The sequence below is a fragment of the Ranitomeya imitator genome, chromosome 3 (genome assembly GCF_032444005.1).
Source record: "Ranitomeya imitator isolate aRanImi1 chromosome 3, aRanImi1.pri, whole genome shotgun sequence".
Classification (NCBI taxonomy): domain Eukaryota; kingdom Metazoa; phylum Chordata; class Amphibia; order Anura; family Dendrobatidae; genus Ranitomeya; species Ranitomeya imitator.
The window spans coordinates 496,538,415-496,561,073 of record NC_091284.1 but is presented as its reverse complement, the minus strand read 5'-3'; the positions used below and the strand labels follow the sequence as shown (position 1 = coordinate 496,561,073).

The following is a 22,659-nucleotide window of genomic DNA, read 5'->3' as shown; positions in this document are numbered from 1 at the left end:
TATCAGGAAGAATTTAGAAACCAAATAAAATAAAATGATTTTTTCAGGGAGAATTTATAAAACAAATAAAACCAAAAATAGGCGTTCTATGGCCCACTGACTGAGAGATGACGCACCCAGGAGTCAAGACTGGCACACAAGCAGAAAGGCCAATATTAATCTCCCACTGTTTTTTTTTTTTTTTTTTTTTTTTTCAGGGAGACTTTAGAAAAAAAAATAATAAAAAAAATATGATTTTATCAGGAAGAATTTAGAAACCAAATAAAATAAAATGATTTTTTCAGGGAGAATTTATAAAACAAATAAAACCAAAAATAGGCGTTCTATGGCCCACTGAGTGAGAGATGACGCACACAGGAATCAGGAGTGGCACACAAGCCCAGAGGCCAATATTTTTCTACCAATGATTGATGGAGTTATTTTCTCTGGTAGATTTTGGAACCCAAATCAAGGAAAAAAAATATAGGCTTTCTATGGACCACAATTGGAGAGAGAGAGAGAGAGAGAGAGAGAGAGAGAGATGGCACACCCAGGAGTCAAGACTGGCACACAAGCAGAAAGGCCAATATTAATCTCCCACTGTTTTTTTTGGTTGATTTTTTTTTTTTTTTTTCAGGGAGACTTTAGAAAAAAAAATAATAAAAAAAATATGATTTTATCAGGAAGAATTTAGAAACCAAATAAAATAAAATGATTTTTTCAGGGAGAATTTATAAAACAAATAAAACCAAAAATAGGCGTTCTATGGCCCACTGACTGAGAGATGACGCACACAGGAATCAGGAGTGGCACACAAGCCCAGAGGCCAATATTTTTCTACCAATGATTGATGGAGTTATTTTCTCTGGTAGATTTTGGAACCCAAATCAAGGAAAAAAAATATAGGCTTTCTATGGACCACAATTGGAGAGAGAGAGAGAGAGAGAGAGAGAGAGATGGCACACCCAGGAGTCAAGACTGGCACACAAGCAGAAAGGCCAATATTAATCTCCCACTGTTTTTTTTGGTTGTTTTTTTTTTTTTTTTTTCAGGGAGACTTTAGAAAAAAAAATAATAAAAAAAATATGATTTTATCAGGAAGAATTTAGAAACCAAATAAAATAAAATGATTTTTTCAGGGAGAATTTATAAAACAAATAAAACCAAAAATAGGCGTTCTATGGCCCACTGACTGAGAGATGACGCACCCAGGAGTCAAGACTGGCACACAAGCAGAAAGGCCAATATTAATCTCCCACTGTTTTTTTTTTTTTTTTCAGGGAGACTTTAGAAAAAAAATAATAAAAAAAATATGATTTTGTCAGGAAGAATTTAGAAACCAAATAAAATAAAATGATTTTTTCAGGGAGAATTTAGAAAACAAATAAAACCAAAAATAGGCGTTCTATGGCCCACTGACTAAGAGAGAGAGAGAGAGATGGAACGCTTAGTACTGGCACACAAGCCCAAAGGGCAATATTAATCTCCCTTTTTTTTTCCAGGGAGAATTTCTAAAACCCCCAAAAAAAAAAAAATAGGCTTTCTATGGCCCACTATTTGTGAGAGAGATGGGACGCTCAGGACTGGCACAGATGGCACGCTCAGGACTGGCACAGAAGCCCAGAGGCCAATATTAATCTCCCTTTTTTTCTGGGAGAATTTATAAAACCAAAAAAATATTTAAATAGGCTTTCTATGGCCCACTATTTGTGAGAGAGATGGCACGCTCAGGACTGGCACAGATGGCACGCTCACAACTGGCACACAAGCCCAGAGGCCAATATTAATCTCCCTTTTTTCAGGGAAAATTTATAAAACCAAAAAAAAAATTAAATAGGCTTTCTATGGCCCACTATTTGTGAGAGAGATGGCACGCTCAGGACTGGCACAGATGGCACGCTCACAACTGGCACACAAGCCCAGAGGCCAATATTAATCTCCCTTTTTTCAGGGAAAATTTATAAAACAAAAAAAAAAAATTAAATAGGCTTTCTATGGCCCACTATTTGTGAGAGAGATGGCACGCTCAGGACTGGCACAGATGGCACGCTCACAACTGGCACACAAGCCCAGAGGCCAATATTAATCTCCCTTTTTTTCAGGGAGAATTTATAAAACCAAAAAAAAAATAAAATAGGCTTTCTATGGCCCACTATTTGTGAGAGAGATGGCACGCTCAGGGCTGGCACAGATGGCACGCTCAGGACTGGCACACAAGCCCAGAGGCCAATATTAATCTCCCTTTTTTTCAGGGAGAATTTATAAAACCCCAAAAAAAATAAAATAGGCTTTCTATGGCCCACTATTTGTGAGAGAGATGGCACACTCAGGACTGGCACACAAGCCCAAAGGCCAATATTAATCTCCCACTGTATTTTTATCAGGGAGAATTTATACACCCCACAAAAAAAAATACAGAAAAATGAAAAGGCTTTCTATGGCCCACTATGTGAGAGAGATGGCACACACAGGGATGGCACTCTAGCAGAAATGCCAAATTGCCAATCTTAATCTCCCACCAAAAAAAAAAAAAAAAAAAACACAGGGAATGTCCTACAATTACTATCTCCCTGCCTGCAGTAATCTCAGCCAGGTATGGCAGGCAGCTACTATCTCCCTGCCTGCAGTAATCTCAGCCAGGTATGGCAGGCAGCAATAAGGAGTGGACTGATGCACAAATGAAATAAAAAGTGTGGACAAACAAAAAAGATAGCTGTGCAGAAAGGAAGGAACAAGAGGATTTGTGCTTTGAAAAAAGCAGTTGGTTTGCACAGCGGCGTACACACAGCAATGCAGCTATCAGGGAGCCTTCTAGGGCAGCCCAATGAGCTACAGCGCTGAGGGGAAAAAAAAAAAAAAAAAACTTCCACTGTCCCTGCACACCGAGGGTGGTGTTGGACAGTGCAAATCGCTGCAGCACAAGCGGTTTTGTGGTTAATGGACCCTGCCTAACGCTATCCCTGCTTCTGACAAAGCGGCAGCAACCTCTCCCTAAGCTCAGATCAGCAGCAGTAAGATGGCGGTCGGCGGGAACGCCTCTTTATAGCCCCTGTGACGTCGCAGACAGCAAGCCAATCACTGCAATGCCCTTCTCTAAGATGGTGGGGACCAGGACCTATGTCATCACGCTGCCCACACTCTGCGTTTACCTTCATTGGCTGAGAAATGGCGCTTTTCGCGTCATTGAAACGCGACTTTGGCGCGAAAGTCGCGTACCGCATGGCCGACCCCGCACAGGGGTCGGATCGGGTTTCATGAAACCCCGACTTAGCCAAAAGTCGGCGACTTTTGAAAATGTTCGACCCGTTTCGCTCAACCCTACTGCTGAGCTTGTTGGAGGGACGAATCGGCTTTTATTTCTTAATTCGACCATTTTTAAATCAAACTCACTGGTTTTCTCACTTACTGTATCCTTCTTTCCCTCGAACCATTCTCTCAATTTAATTTGTCTAAGGAAGCGTTCTAGATCTATTTGTAGCTGGAACCAATTGGTGTGTGTACATGGACTAAAGTTCAACCCCTTGCTCAATACAGATACTTGTGCCCCAGTAAGTACTTTATGAGAGATGTTTACCACTAATTCTGTTCTCTCTTCCGTAGATTCGGTGTTCTCTGCGTCTTGCCTTTTTCTATTTTCTTTTTGTCGCCGGTGCTGGCGCCTACCTCCTCTCCTTTTCCTTCTGCTGGTGTTTTGGTTGAATCTAAAAGGAACAGAGTCATAATTTGTGTCATGTAAATCAGATATATAACAACCATTCACATTCCTATGACCTTTTTTCTTCCAGGTAGTTTTAGGATTATCAGATTGCCACGTATATATATATCCAGTCTCATAGTCTCCTGTATCTCTAATCCATTTTTTCCTTTTTGTTTCTTCTAACTCTCCACGAAGTTTACTCATATCTTTCTCCACTTTATCATAGAATGTAGTCCAGTCATCTTTATTCATTATTTCCTGTAGTTTTTTCTTGGTATCTCCCACACTAGTCTGTAACTTCTTAACTTCAGTTTGTAAAAATTCAACATTTAATAACATGACATCAAAGGCATATTTGTTAGAGATCATCATAAATCTATTGCAAAAAGTAGTGTTCCCACTAAATAGATTAGGCCTTATATTAGATCGAAGTCCCCTTGGTATCTTTCGTTCCTTCAGATACTGCCCCAACGTGGTCAGATGCAATTGGGAGCTAATTAACCGCTTGCAGTCATTAACATATTTATTTCTCATTTCAATGGGTGAGGGTACTTTAAGAAAAGTTGCATCCCCTTCTATATTCCCCAAAATTCGTTCTTCATCCTCCGTTGTATAGTTAAAAGTCCCAGGTTTCATAGAGGATGCCTCCATGGTACCAAAAAATGGCTTAAGGGTGTTATAGATAAAAAATATAAAAAATGCAAGCGTGCAAAACTTTCCAGACATCAGTATAGAGGAAAAAAAGGGAACAGCACAGCTATAAACTTATCTGCGGGTGCAAAGCCTTTGGGGAGCCCGTCCACCGGCTATCCTCAGTCCATAGATTCAAACAGAAAATAGGCAGCACTCCATAGTCTTGAATATCTTGTGCAGTTTATTCAGACCCACATGTCTTAATCGCAACGTTTCGGCTCTGACTGAGCCTTTCTCAAGCAGTGAGTGAACCATTTGTGTGTGTATAAATACATTCCAAACCATAACCAGCCTTAATTAGCCATTAATGGACAGTACATGTGCTTTTACATTTCTTATAAAAATACCAATTTGTATCATAAAGTGCTACAGTGCATACCTTCTGTGCAAGTGTTGCTGTGTAAACTATATATTACTTTACTTGTGGAGCTGCTTACCGGCAATGGAGGACATCTACAAACATCTCGGCGTTCTCTATGCGCAACTGCGCATGTCCGCTACGTCACAGCTCTGTGTTAGACCGCGGACCAATCAGCGCCGACGGCGCCTGCGCAGTAGCGCTATGTATCGCCATATTGGTAAAAGCCATATGCTTTTATTAGTTACTATATAGCAGTGGTCTACTACCTCTAACTTCGGTATAGTGTGTATGCCGGGACGTCAACGCTATCGCTGATACAGTCTAAGCCTGGGGTGGGCTGACCTGAGAGGGTTGACCTAATGCTAGGCATGTGATTGTATGACCTACGTACATCAGCTAATATATGGTTGAGCCCGTAGTGTCAGGGCGAGGTTTAGCGTCAGAATGTCCATAGGGCACGAACTAATAAAAGCATTGTTATGCGTGATGAAGTTTGTGAGGACCACAGCCTCACATTTAATATGGTCCCGCAGTAGTTGGAGAACTTTCGCCAGTAAGTGAAGGGTGATGTTGGTGCTGAGTAGCGCAGTATGCGCAGGCGCTATTATCCGACTGAGGAATTGACCTCCCTGTATGAGATGCCACTACCAATATGGCGATACATAGCGCTACTGCGCAGGCGCCGTCGGCGCTGATTGGTCCGCGGTCTAACACAGAGCTGTGACGTAGCGGACATGCGCAGTTGCGCATAGAGAACGCCGAGATGTTTGTAGATGTCCTCCATTGCCGGTAAGCAGCTCCACAAGTAAAGTAATATATAGTTTACACAGCAACACTTGCACAGAAGGTATGCACTGTAGCACTTTATGATACAAATTGGTATTTTTATAAGAAATGTAAAAGCACATGTACTGTCCATTAATGGCTAATTAAGGCTGGTTATGGTTTGGAATGTATTTATACACACACAAATGGTTCACTCACTGCTTGAGAAAGGCTCAGTCAGAGCCGAAACGTTGCGATTAAGACATGTGGGTCTGAATAAACTGCACAAGATATTCAAGACTATGGAGTGCTGCCTATTTTCTGTTTGAATATATATACAGTATATATATCTATACTAGATTGTTGCCTGATTCTAACGCATCGGGTATTCTAGAATATGCATGTCCCCGTAGTATATGGACAATGATGATTCGAGAATTCGCGGCAGACTGTGCCCGTCGCTGATTGGTCGAGGCAACCTTTGAGTCGCCATGGCAACCATTATGACATCTACGTCGATACTGTGCCCGTCGCTGAATCAGAAACGTGGGATTTCTACGTCCTTTATGACATCATCGTCGCTGTGCCCGTTGCTGATTGGTCGAGGCCTGGCAGCCTCGACCAATCAGAGAGGCGGGATTTCCAGGACAGACATCTCTGATTGGTCGAGGCAGCCAGGCCTCGACCAATCAGCGACGGGCACAGCATGGCGACGATGATGTCATAAAGGTTGCCTCAACCAATCAATGACGGGCACAGTCTGCCGCGAATTCGCCTCGACCAATCAGCGACGGGCACAGTATCGACGTACATGTCATAATGGTTGCCATGGCGACGATGATGTCATAAAGGTTGCCTCGACCAATCAGTGATGGGCACAGTCTGCCGCGAATTCTGGAATCATCATTGTCCATATACTACGGGGACATGCATATTCTAGAATACCCGATGCGTTAGAATCGGGCCACAATCTAGTATATATATAATTAGCTCACACATACACATAATAGACAGGTCATGTGACTGACAGCTGCCGTATTTCCTATATGGTACATTTGTTGCTCTTGTAGTTTGTCTGCTTATTAATCAAATTTTTATTTTTGAAGGATAATACCAGACTTGTGTGTGTTTTAGGGCGAGTTTCATGTGTCAAGTTGTGTTTGTTGAGTTGTGTGTGGCAACATGCATGTAGCGACTTTTGTGAGATGAGTTTTGTGTGGCGACATGCGTGTAGCAACTTTTTGTGTGTCGAGTTGCATGTGACAGGTTAGTGTAGCAAGTTGTGAGCAGCAAGTTTTGCGCATGGCAAGTTTTGCGCTTGGTGAGTTTTATGTGTGGTGCGTTTTGAGTATGTTCAAGTTTTGTGTGAGGCAACTTTTGCATGTGTTGCAACTTTTGTGCATGTGGCATTGTGCGTGTGCAAGTTTTGCGTGTGGCGAGTTTTCCATGAGGTGAGTTTTGCACCTGTGGTGAGCTTTGCGTGAGCCTAGTTTTGCATGTGGCGAATTTTGTGTGTGGCGAGTTTTGAGTGGCGACTTTTGTATTTTGACTTTTATGTGGTGAGGTTGGTGTATGTGTGGTGAAATGTGTGTTGAGGGTGGTATATGTGTTCAAGCACATGGTAGTGTGTGGCGCATTTTGTGTGTGTGTTCATATCTCCGTGTGTGGTGAGTATCCCATGTCGGGGCCCCACCTTAGCAACTGTACGGTATATACTCTTTGGCGCCATCGCTCTCATTCTTTAAGTCCCCCTTGTTCACATCTGGCAGCTGTCAATTTGCCTCCAACACTTTTCTTTTCACTTTTCCCCAACTTTTTGTGTGTCGAGTTGCATGTGACAGGTTAGTGTAGCAAGTTGTGTGCAGCAAGTTTTGCACATGGCGAGTTTTGCGCATGGCGAGTTTTATGTGTGGTGCCTTTTGAGTATGTGCAAGTTTTGTGTGAGGCAACTTTTGCATGTGTTGCAAATTTTGTGCATGTGGCAATTTTTCCGCGTGTGCAAGTTTTGCGTGTGCCGAGTTTTCCATGAGGTGAGTTTTGCACTTGTGGCGAGTTTTGCGTGAGCCTAGTTTTTGCATGTGGCGAGTTTTGCGCGTGGTGAGTTTTGAGTGGCGACTTTTGTGTTTCGACTTTTATGTGGCGAGGTTGGTGTATGTGTGGTGAAATGTGTGCTGAGGGTGGTATATGTGTTCAAGCACGTGGTAGTGTGTGGCCCATTTTGTGTGTGTGTTCATATCCCCGTGTGTGGTGAGTATCCCATGTCGGGGCCCCACCTTATCAACTGTACGGTATATACTCTTTGGCGCCATCGCTCTTGTTCACATCTGGCAGCTGTCAATTTGCCTCCAACACTTTTCCTTTCACTTTTCCCCATTATGTAGATAGGGGCAAAATTGTTTGGGGAATTGTAACGCGCAGGGTTAAAATTTCGCCTCACAACATAGCCTATGACGCTCTCGGGGTCCAGACAAGTGACTGTGCAAAATTTTGTAGCTGTAGCTGCGACGGTGCAGATGCCAATCCCGGACACACACACACATTCAGTTTTATATATTAGATACCTAATTCACGGGGTTCTCCATGTTAGCCAACCCTTCTAACTTCCTAACAAAAAAAGTTATGTTTCAAAATTTGTGCTGATATAAATTAGAAATGTGGGAAATGTAATTTATTAACTATTTTGTGTGACATATCTCTCTGAATTAAAGGCATAAAAATGAAGTTTGAAAATTGCTAAATTTTTAAAATTTGCTCCAAATTTCCGATGTTTTTCGCAAATAAAAGCAAGTCACATCTATGAAATTTTACCGCAATTATGAAGTACAGTATGTCATAAGAAAACATTCTCAGAATCAGTTGGGTCCATTGAAGCGTTCCAGAATTATTACCACATAAAGTGACACTGTAAGCATAACGCCCAATCCTATAACCCCTAAACAAGGGGAGTAGGCAACACTTTATATAGATCAAAAACATACCAGGAACACAATAAATGAACTATTGTGATCCACAAAAGTGCAGCAACAATATATTAAAAACATATTCTTTTATTAACAATAAATACAATACATAACATACATAAAATATTAAGGTGCCTCTATACAACCTAAACCACAAGAGGCGGACAGCTAGAGTAAGACACTAAAAATAAAGAGCAAAAACAAATGGGCACACGGGTATATGTAGATCTTACAAGACAAACATCACAGTTCACAGGAGCAACAAATAATAATGATTTAGTAATATATCCAAATGACTACATAATGTCCAGTTGAGAAAACTACCCAGCCATGCCGATAATTCCATATTCAGTGTAGATGTCACCGTAATATACACTTAATTCCATATGCATAGCTGGCAGGATAATATCCCCTATATTTCAGCTGGATCACTCTAAATAACCGACTTTTATCCTCTTGCAATAATCGATATAGATAACAGTTGCTATATGCCTATGACAGATCAGTGCGCTAACATAACATACGCACCGCTTACAATAGAACCGCGGCTTGAATTAGCCCGCAATTTGCCAAAGTGAAATGTCCGCTGTAGCTAAATGCTACTGTATATGTCTGACAAACCAGCGCAATAAATTTATGACATATATCCTCCTATACTAATCGATATAGATAAAAAATACTATGTGCCCCTGATACAACAGTGCGCTTGCATATCATGCGCACCGCTTACAATAAAAACGCGGCTTAAATTAGCCCGCATTTGCCAACGTGCAATGTCCGCTGTAGCTGGCTGCTACTATATGTATCTAACAAACCAGCGCAATAAACTTGTGATCTAACATATTACCTGTACAAGCTACCATGCGCCTTCACAGATGAAGCCATAATAAGCCCCCTGTCCCACACATATTACCTGCTCCGTGTCTCCTCGTGGAATCCCTAGCCAGAGTGGCGTGCTGCCTCTGCCTGCCCCGACGCGCGTTTCGCGTGATGCTTCTTCCTGGGGGTGTGTCTAAGGCGGTGAGTCTCACAGGTCTTATACCGGCAACATCCAATCAGATGGTAATGGGCAGGACTATCTCATACTCGCTACACTACACCTGGCCTCCGGTCTCAAAATATCGGCCGTATAATGAATCCTAATGATTAGTTTAATTACTATCGTGAAAAATCCCGATATCCCTCCAAAAATCACTGCTATTACAATACTAAAAAATCCTTCCAGAAAGCTAAGATAAATCCATGTAACTGCATACCTCATCTCTAATCCAAATACCTCCAGCCAAAGACTATATTTTTCAAAGAGGAACGCTGGCTGCGATAATGCCTAAATAAAATGATTAGTGAGTTAAAAAGTGACTGAAAATAAATTGTAAAGTGAGAGATAAAGAAAAGAAAAATTCTATAGAAAAATTCTGTAGATAAACATGCACCAAATAAGTATATGCCGTGCAACAATAAAGGATGTCGATGTAAGAACCCACAGCCTTGAATGTCTGTAAAAGATTAATTTGTGACCTATATAACCATATAGGACCATGTGCTTGTTTGTAAAGTGATACGGTTCACATATTGATGCAATATACATATCTATTATACTGGTTACAATGTTCCAGGTGCGATATAGGGCAAACCCCGCCCCTCCTGCAGATAGGGGACGGGCCATGCCACCACCAGCCACCATTGGAACACAGCCAGAAAAGTGCACCCAGTTATATTAAAGTGCAAACCTATCTGTTACCCGTGAGAGTGACAAATTCCTGAAACATCTAAATAAAACGCTATATAAGCGGTTAATATCCCGAAAGGTGACCAACCCCTCCATATATATGATATATCTGATATTCACATTATCTACAATCTAATTAAAACATACAAAAAAAAAAAAAAAAAAAAAAAAATATAATATAGAATGCAGTCACTACTCCGCATAAAATCTTCTATCATGACATTCTACTTCTCCAATCTATAGAGTGGGAGATATATACATCTCTTCAAAATATGAAGTCCAAAATAGTCCATAGATGTCACTCTTCTTCGTACATAGTCCTGTCCCCATATTTTCCATAGATAGATCAGTACTTAGAGTCAGCTTTCTGAAGGAACATGTCCATCAATTTCCACATTTATCCTCAACATCTCAGCCATAGTGGATTTAATAGGTCAGATGTTATTGTCCTTAGTTCTTTCTTTCTTTGTTTTTTCTCCAGATTCATCCAACAGCTCAATAAAGCAAGGAGTGTAGCCCAAACCCGGTGTTTGACCGTATATATGACCGAAACATACCTTAAATAAACAAATTGAAATTAAAAATTGCACCATATAACAAGAAAATAAAACTACTATGGGAAAACCCACCGTACCAAATAAAACCGATGCTACACAAACACAAAGAGAGATCCACTACACCTATAAAATCACAGTAGTATATAAACTACCTCACAAGAATGCACTGAAACCTAGATTCTCGTTCAGGCCTTGTGGAGTCAGTGTACCTAATCTGTAGATCCATCTACTTTCGACCTGGGCAAGAACTTTGCCCAGGTCACCTCCTCTCGGTCCCAATGTAACTACATCAATACCCTTTATTTTCATGAGATAGGGATTAGAATCATGAAACCTCTTATAGTGTCGAGGAATGGTCTTCAGGGTGGAAATGTCATCTATCGTTTTTGCCTTAGCTATATCAAGGTGATGTTCCCGAACTCGAATTCTCAGTTCCCTGGTTGTGAGGCCTATATATATCTTGCCACATGGGCAAGTTAGATGGTAGATGACCCCTTTAGTTGTACAAGTGATAAGCTTTCTAATGTCATAGCTTCTAGACCCATCAAAATTGGTAAATGTCTTAGCTTTGTTACAATTGGCACACGCCTTACAATGGCCGCACGGAAAGAAACCCCGGATATCTTGGTCCTGTCTTTTTGTCATTTTTCCATTGGCCATATAATGGCTGTGCACCAAAATATCGCCAAGGTTTCTAGATCTCTTGGCCACTATAGATGGGGCAGCAGGTAAACACAGTCTCAGAGTAGGATCCGTATGTAAAACTGACCAATGTTTTTGAATTATACGTCTAAATTCAAACCATTTATTATGATGTCCCGTGATATACCGAATCTGATTGTCATTATCCTTCTTAGTTTTAATCTGATTTTTATACAAAAGCACATTCCTAGGCGTATTCTTGGCCCTAATATACCCTTTCCGTATCACTCTGTGACTGTAACCCCGCTCCTTGAATCTATCGGTCAGTTCCCTAGATTGTTTTTCAAAATCATTTGTATCTGAACAAATTCGTTTAACACGCAGAAACTGACCGATAGGGATGCCCTGTATAGTAGATTGTAAATGGGCTGAGTGTGCGTGTAATACAGAATTCGTGGCCGTCTTTTTACGGAAGACATCAGTAGTGATGTCCCCGTTGGGCAAAGCACGTATCCGCAGATCCAAGAAATCCACCATCCTGCCACTCACAAATGTGAGCTTGATATTAAGACAGTTCTGATTGAGACTATTCATCATAATATTAAGGTCCTCTGCGCCCCCCTCCCATACGAACCAAATGTCATCAATATATCTCATCCACTCTTGGATGAGACACATCTGGGGGATGGGATTACAGAGGAAAATATCCCTTTCCCATGCCCCCAGAAACAGGTTCGCATAGGAGGGGGCACAGCAGGCACCCATGGCGGTTCCCTGCATCTGCAGATACGTGCCCCGCCCAAAAACAAACACATTATGGGTCAACACAAACTCCAGAAGCTTCAGAAGCAGTTGAATAAGATCTCTGGCTAAATTGCTCGACTCCAAAAATGATGCCACCGCCTTAATACCATCCGCGTGTCTAATGGATGTGTACAAGGCCTCCACATCGGCCGTTACCATGACACTTTTGGGGCCCAGATGTAAATTGTCCAACCTACGCAATGCTGCGGTGGTATCCTTTATATATGATGGAAGTTCGCTCACTAAGGGTTTGAGATAATAATCCAAGATCTGTGTAATGACCTCACATAGGCCCCCATTCCCAGAAACTATGGGTCTCCCAGGTGGGTCACTTGGATTCTTGTGAATCTTGGGAATTAAATATAGTGTTGGCATACGCGGGTGCATTTTTTCAATTAAATCAACCAATCGTTTGGGAATAATCCCATCAGCAAAAGCTTCTTCCAAGATACCACACAATTCCTCCTGGAATGTTTTGATGGGATTAGTACTCATCTTTTTGTAGCACTCCTTATTGTCCAACAATATATATGCTTGTTTCTCATATAAATGATGTGGCCACACGACAAGGTTACCACCTTTATCGGCGGGTTTGAAAACCACATCATCCCAACTTTTTAACGTTTCCAAAACTTCTCTATCTGATTTGGTCATGTTAGAATGACCAAACCCTTTCTGAGAAATTTGTTCAATATCCCTAGACACTAGTTTTGTGAAAATATCTACCGCTGGGCAGATATTTAAAGATGGAAATTTTTTTGATTTACCTATTAAATGGTTAGGGAAATTGCTTACCTTGCCAAGATTATTTTCTAAAATCAAAGCCTCCAAATCGGCCAAGGCTTCCTTCTCCTCAACAGTAGTAAACTCATCATCACCTTGACCTTTGTAATGAAGTTTCTTCAAGATTAATTTTCGTGAAAAGAGGTGTAGGTCCTTAATCAATGTAAATTTGTCTGGGGAATATGAAGGACAAAAAGTAAGACCCTTTTCAAGAATACCAATCTGTTGTTCCGATAATATATGTGATGACAAATTAATCACCTTATATTGATCATTTCTTTTAGATGTTTTCTTTTTAAAGAAGTCATTGGCTTTGGGATTGCCTCCATGTCTGGTACGTCCATTCCAAGATGTCATTTCCCCTGTATGTTTTGATGGCCCAACGTCTGACATAGACGATACTGAGCTGAAAGAGGCACTTCTAGATAGTTTATCTGCCTCACCTATTTTAAGTCCTTGCCATTTATATACTCTATTATTCTCAGAATCTGAGACATCTCTTTGATATTTTTTACTTTTAATAGAGCATATATCTTTTTCCCATTTTTCCAAATCATTACCAACATCTTTGAGGAAAACATCAACATTCTCTTTTTTCATATCCTTCTTGAACGTATCTTCCAATTTTTTTAGCTCCTCCTCAATATTTTTGATAGATGTGGTATTGCTATCAATAATTATTTGGAGAAATTCAAGTGAACACACGGTGGCAGCCCTAGTCCAACGATCTATCAATCCTTGTTCCCCAAGATCAAAGGTTGGAAATAATTGCACCCTCAAACCCCTAGGAATAATCTTTTGGCTAACATAATTTTCCAATGCAGTTTTAGTCCACCAAATCTTTGTTTTCTTATGTACAAAGTTCTTATATTGTTTCATTAGATCTCTCTCTGTGTGTGTAGCATCCATTGAAGGTTGTGAGGCACCTGCACGAAACATATCCGACGCTTTTTGTCGCCATGAGGATTCTCTGGCGGAAAAGTCCATTCTAGTAACGTGGGCCAACTGTCTGAAGACAGAAACACAAGCTGTAAGCATAACGCCCAATCCTATAACCCCTAAACAAGGGGAGTAGGCAACACTTTATATAGATCAAAAACATACCAGGAACACAATAAATGAACTATTGTGATCCACAAAAGTGCAGCAACAATATATTAAAAACATATTCTTTTATTAACAATAAATACAATACATAACATACATAAAATATTAAGGTGCCTCTATACAACCTAAACCACAAGAGGCGGACAGCTAGAGTAAGACACTAAAAATAAAGAGCAAAAACAAATGGGCACACGGGTATATGTAGATCTTACAAGACAAACATCACAGTTCACAGGAGCAACAAATAATAATGATTTAGTAATATATCCGAATGACTACATAATGTCCAGTTGAGAAAACTACCCAGCCATGCCGATAATTCCATATTCAGTGTAGATGTCACCGTAATATACACTTAATTCCATATGCATAGCTGGCAGGATAATATCCCCTATATTTCAGCTGGATCACTCTAAATAACCGACTTGTCCTTCATATTCCCCAGACAAATTTACATTGATTAAGGACCTACACCTCTTTTCACGAAAATTAATCTTGAAGAAACTTCATTACAAAGGTCAAGGTGATGATGAGTTTACTACTGTTGAGGAGAAGGAAGCCTTGGCCGATTTGGAGGCTTTGATTTTAGAAAATAATCTTGGCAAGGTAAGCAATTTCCCTAACCATTTAATAGGTAAATCAAAAAAATTTCCATCTTTAAATATCTGCCCAGCGGTAGATATTTTCACAAAACTAGTGTCTAGGGATATTGAACAAATTTCTCAGAAAGGGTTTGGTCATTCTAACATGACCAAATCAGATAGAGAAGTTTTGGAAACGTTAAAAAGTTGGGATGATGTGGTTTTCAAACCCGCCGATAAAGGTGGTAACCTTGTCGTGTGGCCACATCATTTATATGAGAAACAAGCATATATATTGTTGGACAATAAGGAGTGCTACAAAAAGATGAGTACTAATCCCATCAAAACATTCCAGGAGGAATTGTGTGGTATCTTGGAAGAAGCTTTTGCTGATGGGATTATTCCCAAACGATTGGTTGATTTAATTGAAAAAATGCACCCGCGTATGCCAACACTATATTTAATTCCCAAGATTCACAAGAATCCAAGTGACCCACCTGGGAGACCCATAGTTTCTGGGAATGGGGGCCTATGTGAGGTCATTACACAGATCTTGGATTATTATCTCAAACCCTTAGTGAGCGAACTTCCATCATATATAAAGGATACCACCGCAGCATTGCGTAGGTTGGACAATTTACATCTGGGCCCCAAAAGTGTCATGGTAACGGCCGATGTGGAGGCCTTGTACACATCCATTAGACACGCGGATGGTATTAAGGCGGTGGCATCATTTTTGGAGTCGAGCAATTTAGCCAGAGATCTTATTCAACTGCTTCTGAAGCTTCTGGAGTTTGTGTTGACCCATAATGTGTTTGTTTTTGGGCGGGGCACGTATCTGCAGATGCAGGGAACCGCCATGGGTGCCTGCTGTGCCCCCTCCTATGCGAACCTGTTTCTGGGGGCATGGGAAAGGGATATTTTCCTCTGTAATCCCATCCCCCAGATGTGTCTCATCCAAGAGTGGATGAGATATATTGATGACATTTGGTTCGTATGGGAGGGGGGCGCAGAGGACCTTAATATTATGATGAATAGTCTCAATCAGAACTGTCTTAATATCAAGCTCACATTTGTGAGTGGCAGGATGGTGGATTTCTTGGATCTGCGGATACGTGCTTTGCCCAACGGGGACATCACTACTGATGTCTTCCGTAAAAAGACGGCCACGAATTCTGTATTACACGCACACTCAGCCCATTTACAATCTACTATACAGGGCATCCCTATCGGTCAGTTTCTGCGTGTTAAACGAATTTGTTCAGATACAAATGATTTTGAAAAACAATCTAGGGAACTGACCGATAGATTCAAGGAGCGGGGTTACAGTCACAGAGTGATACGGAAAGGGTATATTAGGGCCAAGAATACGCCTAGGAATGTGCTTTTGTATAAAAATCAGATTAAAACTAAGAAGGATAATGACAATCAGATTCGGTATATCACGGGACATCATAATAAATGGTTTGAATTTAGACGTATAATTCAAAAACATTGGTCAGTTTTACATACGGATCCTACTCTGAGACTGTGTTTACCTGCTGCCCCATCTATAGTGGCCAAGAGATCTAGAAACCTTGGCGATATTTTGGTGCACAGCCATTATATGGCCAATGGAAAAATGACAAAAAGACAGGACCAAGATATCCGGGGTTTCTTTCCGTGCGGCCATTGTAAGGCGTGTGCCAATTGTAACAAAGCTAAGACATTTACCAATTTTGATGGGTCTAGAAGCTATGACATTAGAAAGCTTATCACTTGTACAACTAAAGGGGTCATCTACCATCTAACTTGCCCATGTGGCAAGATATATATAGGCCTCACAACCAGGGAACTGAGAATTCGAGTTCGGGAACATCACCTTGATATAGCTAAGGCAAAAACGATAGATGACATTTCCACCCTGAAGACCATTCCTCGACACTATAAGAGGTTTCATGATTCTAATCCCTATCTCATGAAAATAAAGGGTATTGATGTAGTTACATTGGGACCGAGAGGAGGTGACCTGGGCAAAGTTCTTGCCCAGGTCGAAAGTAGATGGATCTACAGATTAGGTACACTGACTCCACAAGGCCTGAACGAGAATCTAGGTTTCAGTGCATTCTTGTGAGGTAGTTTATATACTACTGTGATTTTATAGGTGTAGTGGATCTCTCTTTGTGTTTGTGTAGCATCGGTTTTATTTGGTACGGTGGGTTTTCCCATAGTAGTTTTATTTTCTTGTTATATGGTGCAATTTTTAATTTCAATTTGTTTATTTAAGGTATGTTTCGGTCATATATACGGTCAAACACCGGGTTTGGGCTACACTCCTTGCTTTATTGAGCTGTTGGATGAATCTGGAGAAAAAACAAAGAAAGAAAGAACTAAGGACAATAACATCTGACCTATTAAATCCACTATGGCTGAGATGTTGAGGATAAATGTGGAAATTGATGGACATGTTCCTTCAGAAAGCTGACTCTAAGTACTGATCTATCTATGGAAAATATGGGGACAGGACTATGTACGAAGAAGAGTGACATCTATGGACTATTTTGGACTTCATATTTTGAAGAGATGTATATATCTCCCACTCTATAGATTGGAGAAGTAGAATGTCATGATAGAAGATTTTATGCGGAGTAGTGACTGCATTCTATATTATATTTTTTTTTTTTTTTTTTTGTATGTTTTAATTAGATTGTAGATAATGTGAATATCAGATATATCATATATATGGAGGGGTTGGTCACCTTTCGGGATATTAACCGCTTATATAGCGTTTTATTTAGATGTTTCAGGAATTTGTCACTCTCACGGGTAACAGATAGGTTTGCACTTTAATATAACTGGGTGCACTTTTCTGGCTGTGTTCCAATGGTGGCTGGTGGTGGCATGGCCCGTCCCCTATCTGCAGGAGGGGCGGGGTTTGCCCTATATCGCACCTGGAACATTGTAACCAGTATAATAGATATGTATATTGCATCAATATGTGAACCGTATCACTTTACAAACAAGCACATGGTCCTATATGGTTATATAGGTCACAAATTAATCTTTTACAGACATTCAAGGCTGTGGGTTCTTACATCGACATCCTTTATTGTTGCACGGCATATACTTATTTGGTGCATGTTTATCTACAGAATTTTTCTATAGAATTTTTCTTTTCTTTATCTCTCACTTTACAATTTATTTTCAGTCACTTTTTAACTCACTAATCATTTTATTTAGGCATTATCGCAGCCAGCGTTCCTCTTTGAAAAATATAGTCTTTGGCTGGAGGTATTTGGATTAGAGATGAGGTATGCAGTTACATGGATTTATCTTAGCTTTCTGGAAGGATTTTTTAGTATTGTAATAGCAGTGATTTTTGGAGGGATATCGGGATTTTTCACGATAGTAATTAAACTAATCATTAGGATTCATTATACGGCCGATATTTTGAGACCGGAGGCCAGGTGTAGTGTAGCGAGTATGAGATAGTCCTGCCCATTACCATCTGATTGGATGTTGCCGGTATAAGACCTGTGAGACTCACCGCCTTAGACACACCCCCAGGAAGAAGCATCACGCGAAACGCGCGTCGGGGCAGGCAGAGGCAGCACGCCACTCTGGCTAGGGATTCCACGAGGAGACACGGAGCAGGTAATATGTGTGGGACAGGGGGCTTATTATGGCTTCATCTGTGAAGGCGCATGGTAGCTTGTACAGGTAATATGTTAGATCACAAGTTTATTGCGCTGGTTTGTTAGATACATATAGTAGCAGCCAGCTACAGCGGACATTGCACGTTGGCAAATGCGGGCTAATTTAAGCCGCGTTTTTATTGTAAGCGGTGCGCATGATATGCAAGCGCACTGTTGTATCAGGGGCACATAGTATTTTTTATCTATATCGATTAGTATAGGAGGATATATGTCATAAATTTATTGCGCTGGTTTGTCAGACATATACAGTAGCATTTAGCTACAGCGGACATTTCACTTTGGCAAATTGCGGGCTAATTCAAGCCGCGGTTCTATTGTAAGCGGTGCGTATGTTATGTTAGCGCACTGACCTGTCATAGGCATATAGCAACTGTTATCTATATCGATTATTGCAAGAGGATAAAAGTCGGTTATTTAGAGTGATCCAGCTGAAATATAGGGGATATTATCCTGCCAGCTATGCATATGGAATTAAGTGTATATTACGGTGACATCTACACTGAATATGGAATTATCGGCATGGCTGGGTAGTTTTCTCAACTGGACATTATGTAGTCATTTGGATATATTACTAAATCATTATTATTTGTTGCTCCTGTGAACTGTGATGTTTGTCTTGTAAGATCTACATATACCCGTGTGCCCATTTGTTTTTGCTCTTTATTTTTAGTGTCTTACTCTAGCTGTCCGCCTCTTGTGGTTTAGGTTGTATAGAGGCACCTTAATATTTTATGTATGTTATGTATTGTATTTATTGTTAATAAAAGAATATGTTTTTAATATATTGTTGCTGCACTTTTGTGGATCACAATAGTTCATTTATTGTGTTCCTGGTATGTTTATAAAGTGACACTGGTCAGAATTGTAAAACTTAGCCTGGTCATGAAGGTGAAAATAGGCTTTGGGGTGAAGGGGTTAAGACAGGTGTGCACAACGGAATGGTCCCTTTTATCCTTTAGATATAACAATTTATTGATGTTTTTTATAAATCGAAATTAAGAATATTCCTTACTGGACTACTAGAGATTCCTCCACATTGGGAAATATCCTGTGTGAAGTCAACGTATTGTTTATGGAGAGAATTATTGGTCATGCTAAGTCTTGCCAAGTTTTCTGCAGAATCTGCATTATGTAATGTGACAGATTTATTTGGATCATGTGATCTGGCAGTTCTTACTAAAATATAAAAAAGAGGACTTTTTAATTTTTTGGATGATGTGATAAATAATTGATGATTGATTTTTAGATAAGTTTGCCAGTTTTGTGAAGTGCATGAAATATATTATGCAGTAACTGAGCACAGGTGAAAGTTGCTGCTTCCAGTGATATTAAATCAAACTCCGACAGGGAGACAAAATGATCTCTGCTGGCCCTCTCCTGTCCCGTTCAAGCCTGTAACTGCAGATTAATAAGTGAATATCATAGAAATTCATACCCCAACACTGAGGAGTCCATTACTGATGGGGAATATTCAATGTCTCATTTTTGTCAAGAAAAACTGGAAGAGCCAACAGTCTTATATACAGTATATACGAAGTATGCAACTTTCCTTTCATGTGTAGTAGTATGGACTCAAGGGGTTGACACCAACATTCTGAAACTGCTGTTACCAGTGTTGGACTGGGGTGACCAGAGCGCAGCAATAACATTGGCTCTGGGAGACCACTGTTCAGCTACATGCAAATATTACATTACCCACTTTCAGAAATTTGTCTATGATTCCTTATAATAATACATTGGGTGATTTATTAAATGAACAACTCTAATGGGGCTGAAAAAAGTGTTGAAATATTAAATAACTTTTTTTTTTAAAGGATTGCACTTTTTATTAAAAAAAAGTTGGAAAGTCGCTAAACAATCAGATTGACTTTTTAATTTTTTTTAAAAGGCAATAAAAAATGAAAACTTTTTAATTGCTTTTTTAATTGGCTTTGGTTTCTGTTGCTTTTAGCTAAGCTACAGGGGTGAGAATACAGAGAGGAAAAATTAATTCTGTGAAATTAAAAGTGGTGTTTACTATTTTCTAATGCTAACATGTTAAATACTATTACGATTGGTGGATGTTTGACTGCTAAGACCCTCTGGCCCGAAGAACCAAAAGACATGGGTCTCATGCCCCTCTGGATTTTCCGTACACAGCTGCACTCCATGCCACCCACATTATAGGGAACTGATACACAGTCATGTGTTGTGTCTTTCATCTTGAAATCATTGAAATGCACAAATATGTTGTGTCTTCCACTTAGAAGGACACTCATTGGAACTGCTCAACCGACTGGCTAATTGATGTAGGCATTCCCCCTTAGTGACAGAGCGAAATTTTTGAAATCTGACCAGTGTCACTTTATCTGGTAATAACTATGCAATGCTTCAACAAATCCCAGTGATTTTGAGAATGTTTTTTTGTGACACATTATACTTTATGATAATGGTAAATTTAGGTCAATATGTTTTGTGTTTATTTAGAAAAAATATATAAAATTTGAGAAAAATGTAAAAAAATTAGCAATTTTCTAAATTTGAATGATTATCCCTTTAATCCAGATGGTCATACCACAGCAAACCATTAATAAATTACATTTCCCACATGTCTGCTTTTACATCAGCACCATTTGTAAAATGTTATTTTATTTTGTTAGCATTTTAGGAGATTTAAAAATGTAGCAGTAATTTTTCAATTTTTCAAGGAAATTTACAAAATTTATTTTTTTAGGGACTTATCCATGTTTGAAGGGACTTTAGGGGTCCCATACATTGGGAAACCCCCAAATGTGATACCATTTTAAAAACAGCACGACTAGACATATTGAAAATTGCTGTCAGTTACTTTATTAACCCTTCAGGTGCTTTACAGGAATTAATGCAAAGTGGTATGACAGAAATGAAAATGTGCATTTTTACCACCTAAATGCCTCTAACTTCTGAACAGATTACTAGAGCTGTCAGACTGTAAGACCAGTATTTGGACGTGAATTGCCACGGCAAACATCAGGACCATAAAATAATGATCTGAGGGCACCAGTTTGGATAAAGAGGAAGCTCCCACACTCTGTTTATTTATAATGATGTAATCACTATTGACAGCAGCATCTAAGGGGTTAAACAGATTTGGAAGGTGCAAACACTGATCGTGGCTAATGCAGCAAGTTGTCAGCTAGAGTGTACAGCCGACAGCTGCTGGATTGTCACCTGAATGGGGAGACTATTCTCATATCTCAGGTCAGTTAAAAGACGTATTGGCTGTCATTAAGGGGTTAAGGACTGTACGTTATTATAGTACAATAAGTGGATATTTGAATATGTGTTATGTGAACCAAACAACATTGTTAAAGGGGTTGTATTAAGTTTGCAAGTTAAAGAATATGAGGTAATGTCCCGATTGCTGGGGTTCTGATTACTGGGGGAAACACCATTCCCGAGAATGGGGTCTTTGGAGAACCCTGTCTGAAGAGAGCAGAGGTCAAGCATGCTCATCTCCGCCCCCATTCATTCTCTATAACAGGGGTGGGGAACCTTTTTTCTGCCAAGGGTAATTTGGATATTTATACCATCCTTCAGGGGCCTTAGAAATTGGCACACTAACTCCACCCACAAAGTACGTCCTGATGCTGACACTGGTGTCAGGACATAATCCGTCTTCGCATGCACCTCTGTATAGCACATGCTCATAGAACAAGGGCCTGTGGTCGTCAAAACACAGGAGCCAGCCCAAGAATTGTGGTACCTGAAAATCTGCCCGGGAGCAGGATAAAAGGTCATAGCGGGCAGTAAACATCCTGCGGGTCTGAGGTTCCCCCACCCCTGCTCTATAAGATTGCCAGAGATTACCAAATGGTCTTGGCGTTCTGCTGCAGTCCCATACCAAAGAGTGAAAGTGTGCATGATCAAACTTCATTCAAACTGAGTTCTCCAGGGCCCCATTTCTGCGGGTAGTGCAGATCCCAGGGGTTAGACCCCCAGCAACCAGTGATATGGGATAAACGCCAAAGTCCAAAGTCGTATACTAACCAATGTATGGCCTGCTAATGTTTCAGGATCTTTCATATAAGGATCGCCACTGGCATGAAGCCTGTTTTCACTGCTTCCAGTGCAAGCGCTCATTGGTGGATAAACCATTTGCTGCAAAGGATGAGCATCTCATTTGTACTGAATGTTACTCTAATGAATATTCTTCCAAGTGCAATGAATGCAAGAAAACAATTATGCCAGGTAAGTTCATTATTGGGGATTTGTAAGAGGATGGAAAGAAAACGGAATTTTGTTCACCATTTCTGTATTTTTTTGTAATTTTCACTACTGCAAATAT

At 40.2% G+C, this 22,659-nt stretch overlaps 1 protein-coding gene across 1 annotated transcript in view; it reads left to right on the top strand.

Annotated features, from left to right (window-relative positions):
* Nucleotides 1–22,659, top strand: part of FHL2 (four and a half LIM domains 2) — a 190,238-nt gene that overhangs the window by 148,615 nt on the left and 18,964 nt on the right. Inside the window, exon 3 of the mRNA XM_069757642.1 lies at nt 22,388–22,562. Within this exon, the coding sequence (XP_069613743.1) occupies nt 22,388–22,562 (175 nt within the window). The remainder of the gene's footprint in view (nt 1–22,387; nt 22,563–22,659) is intronic.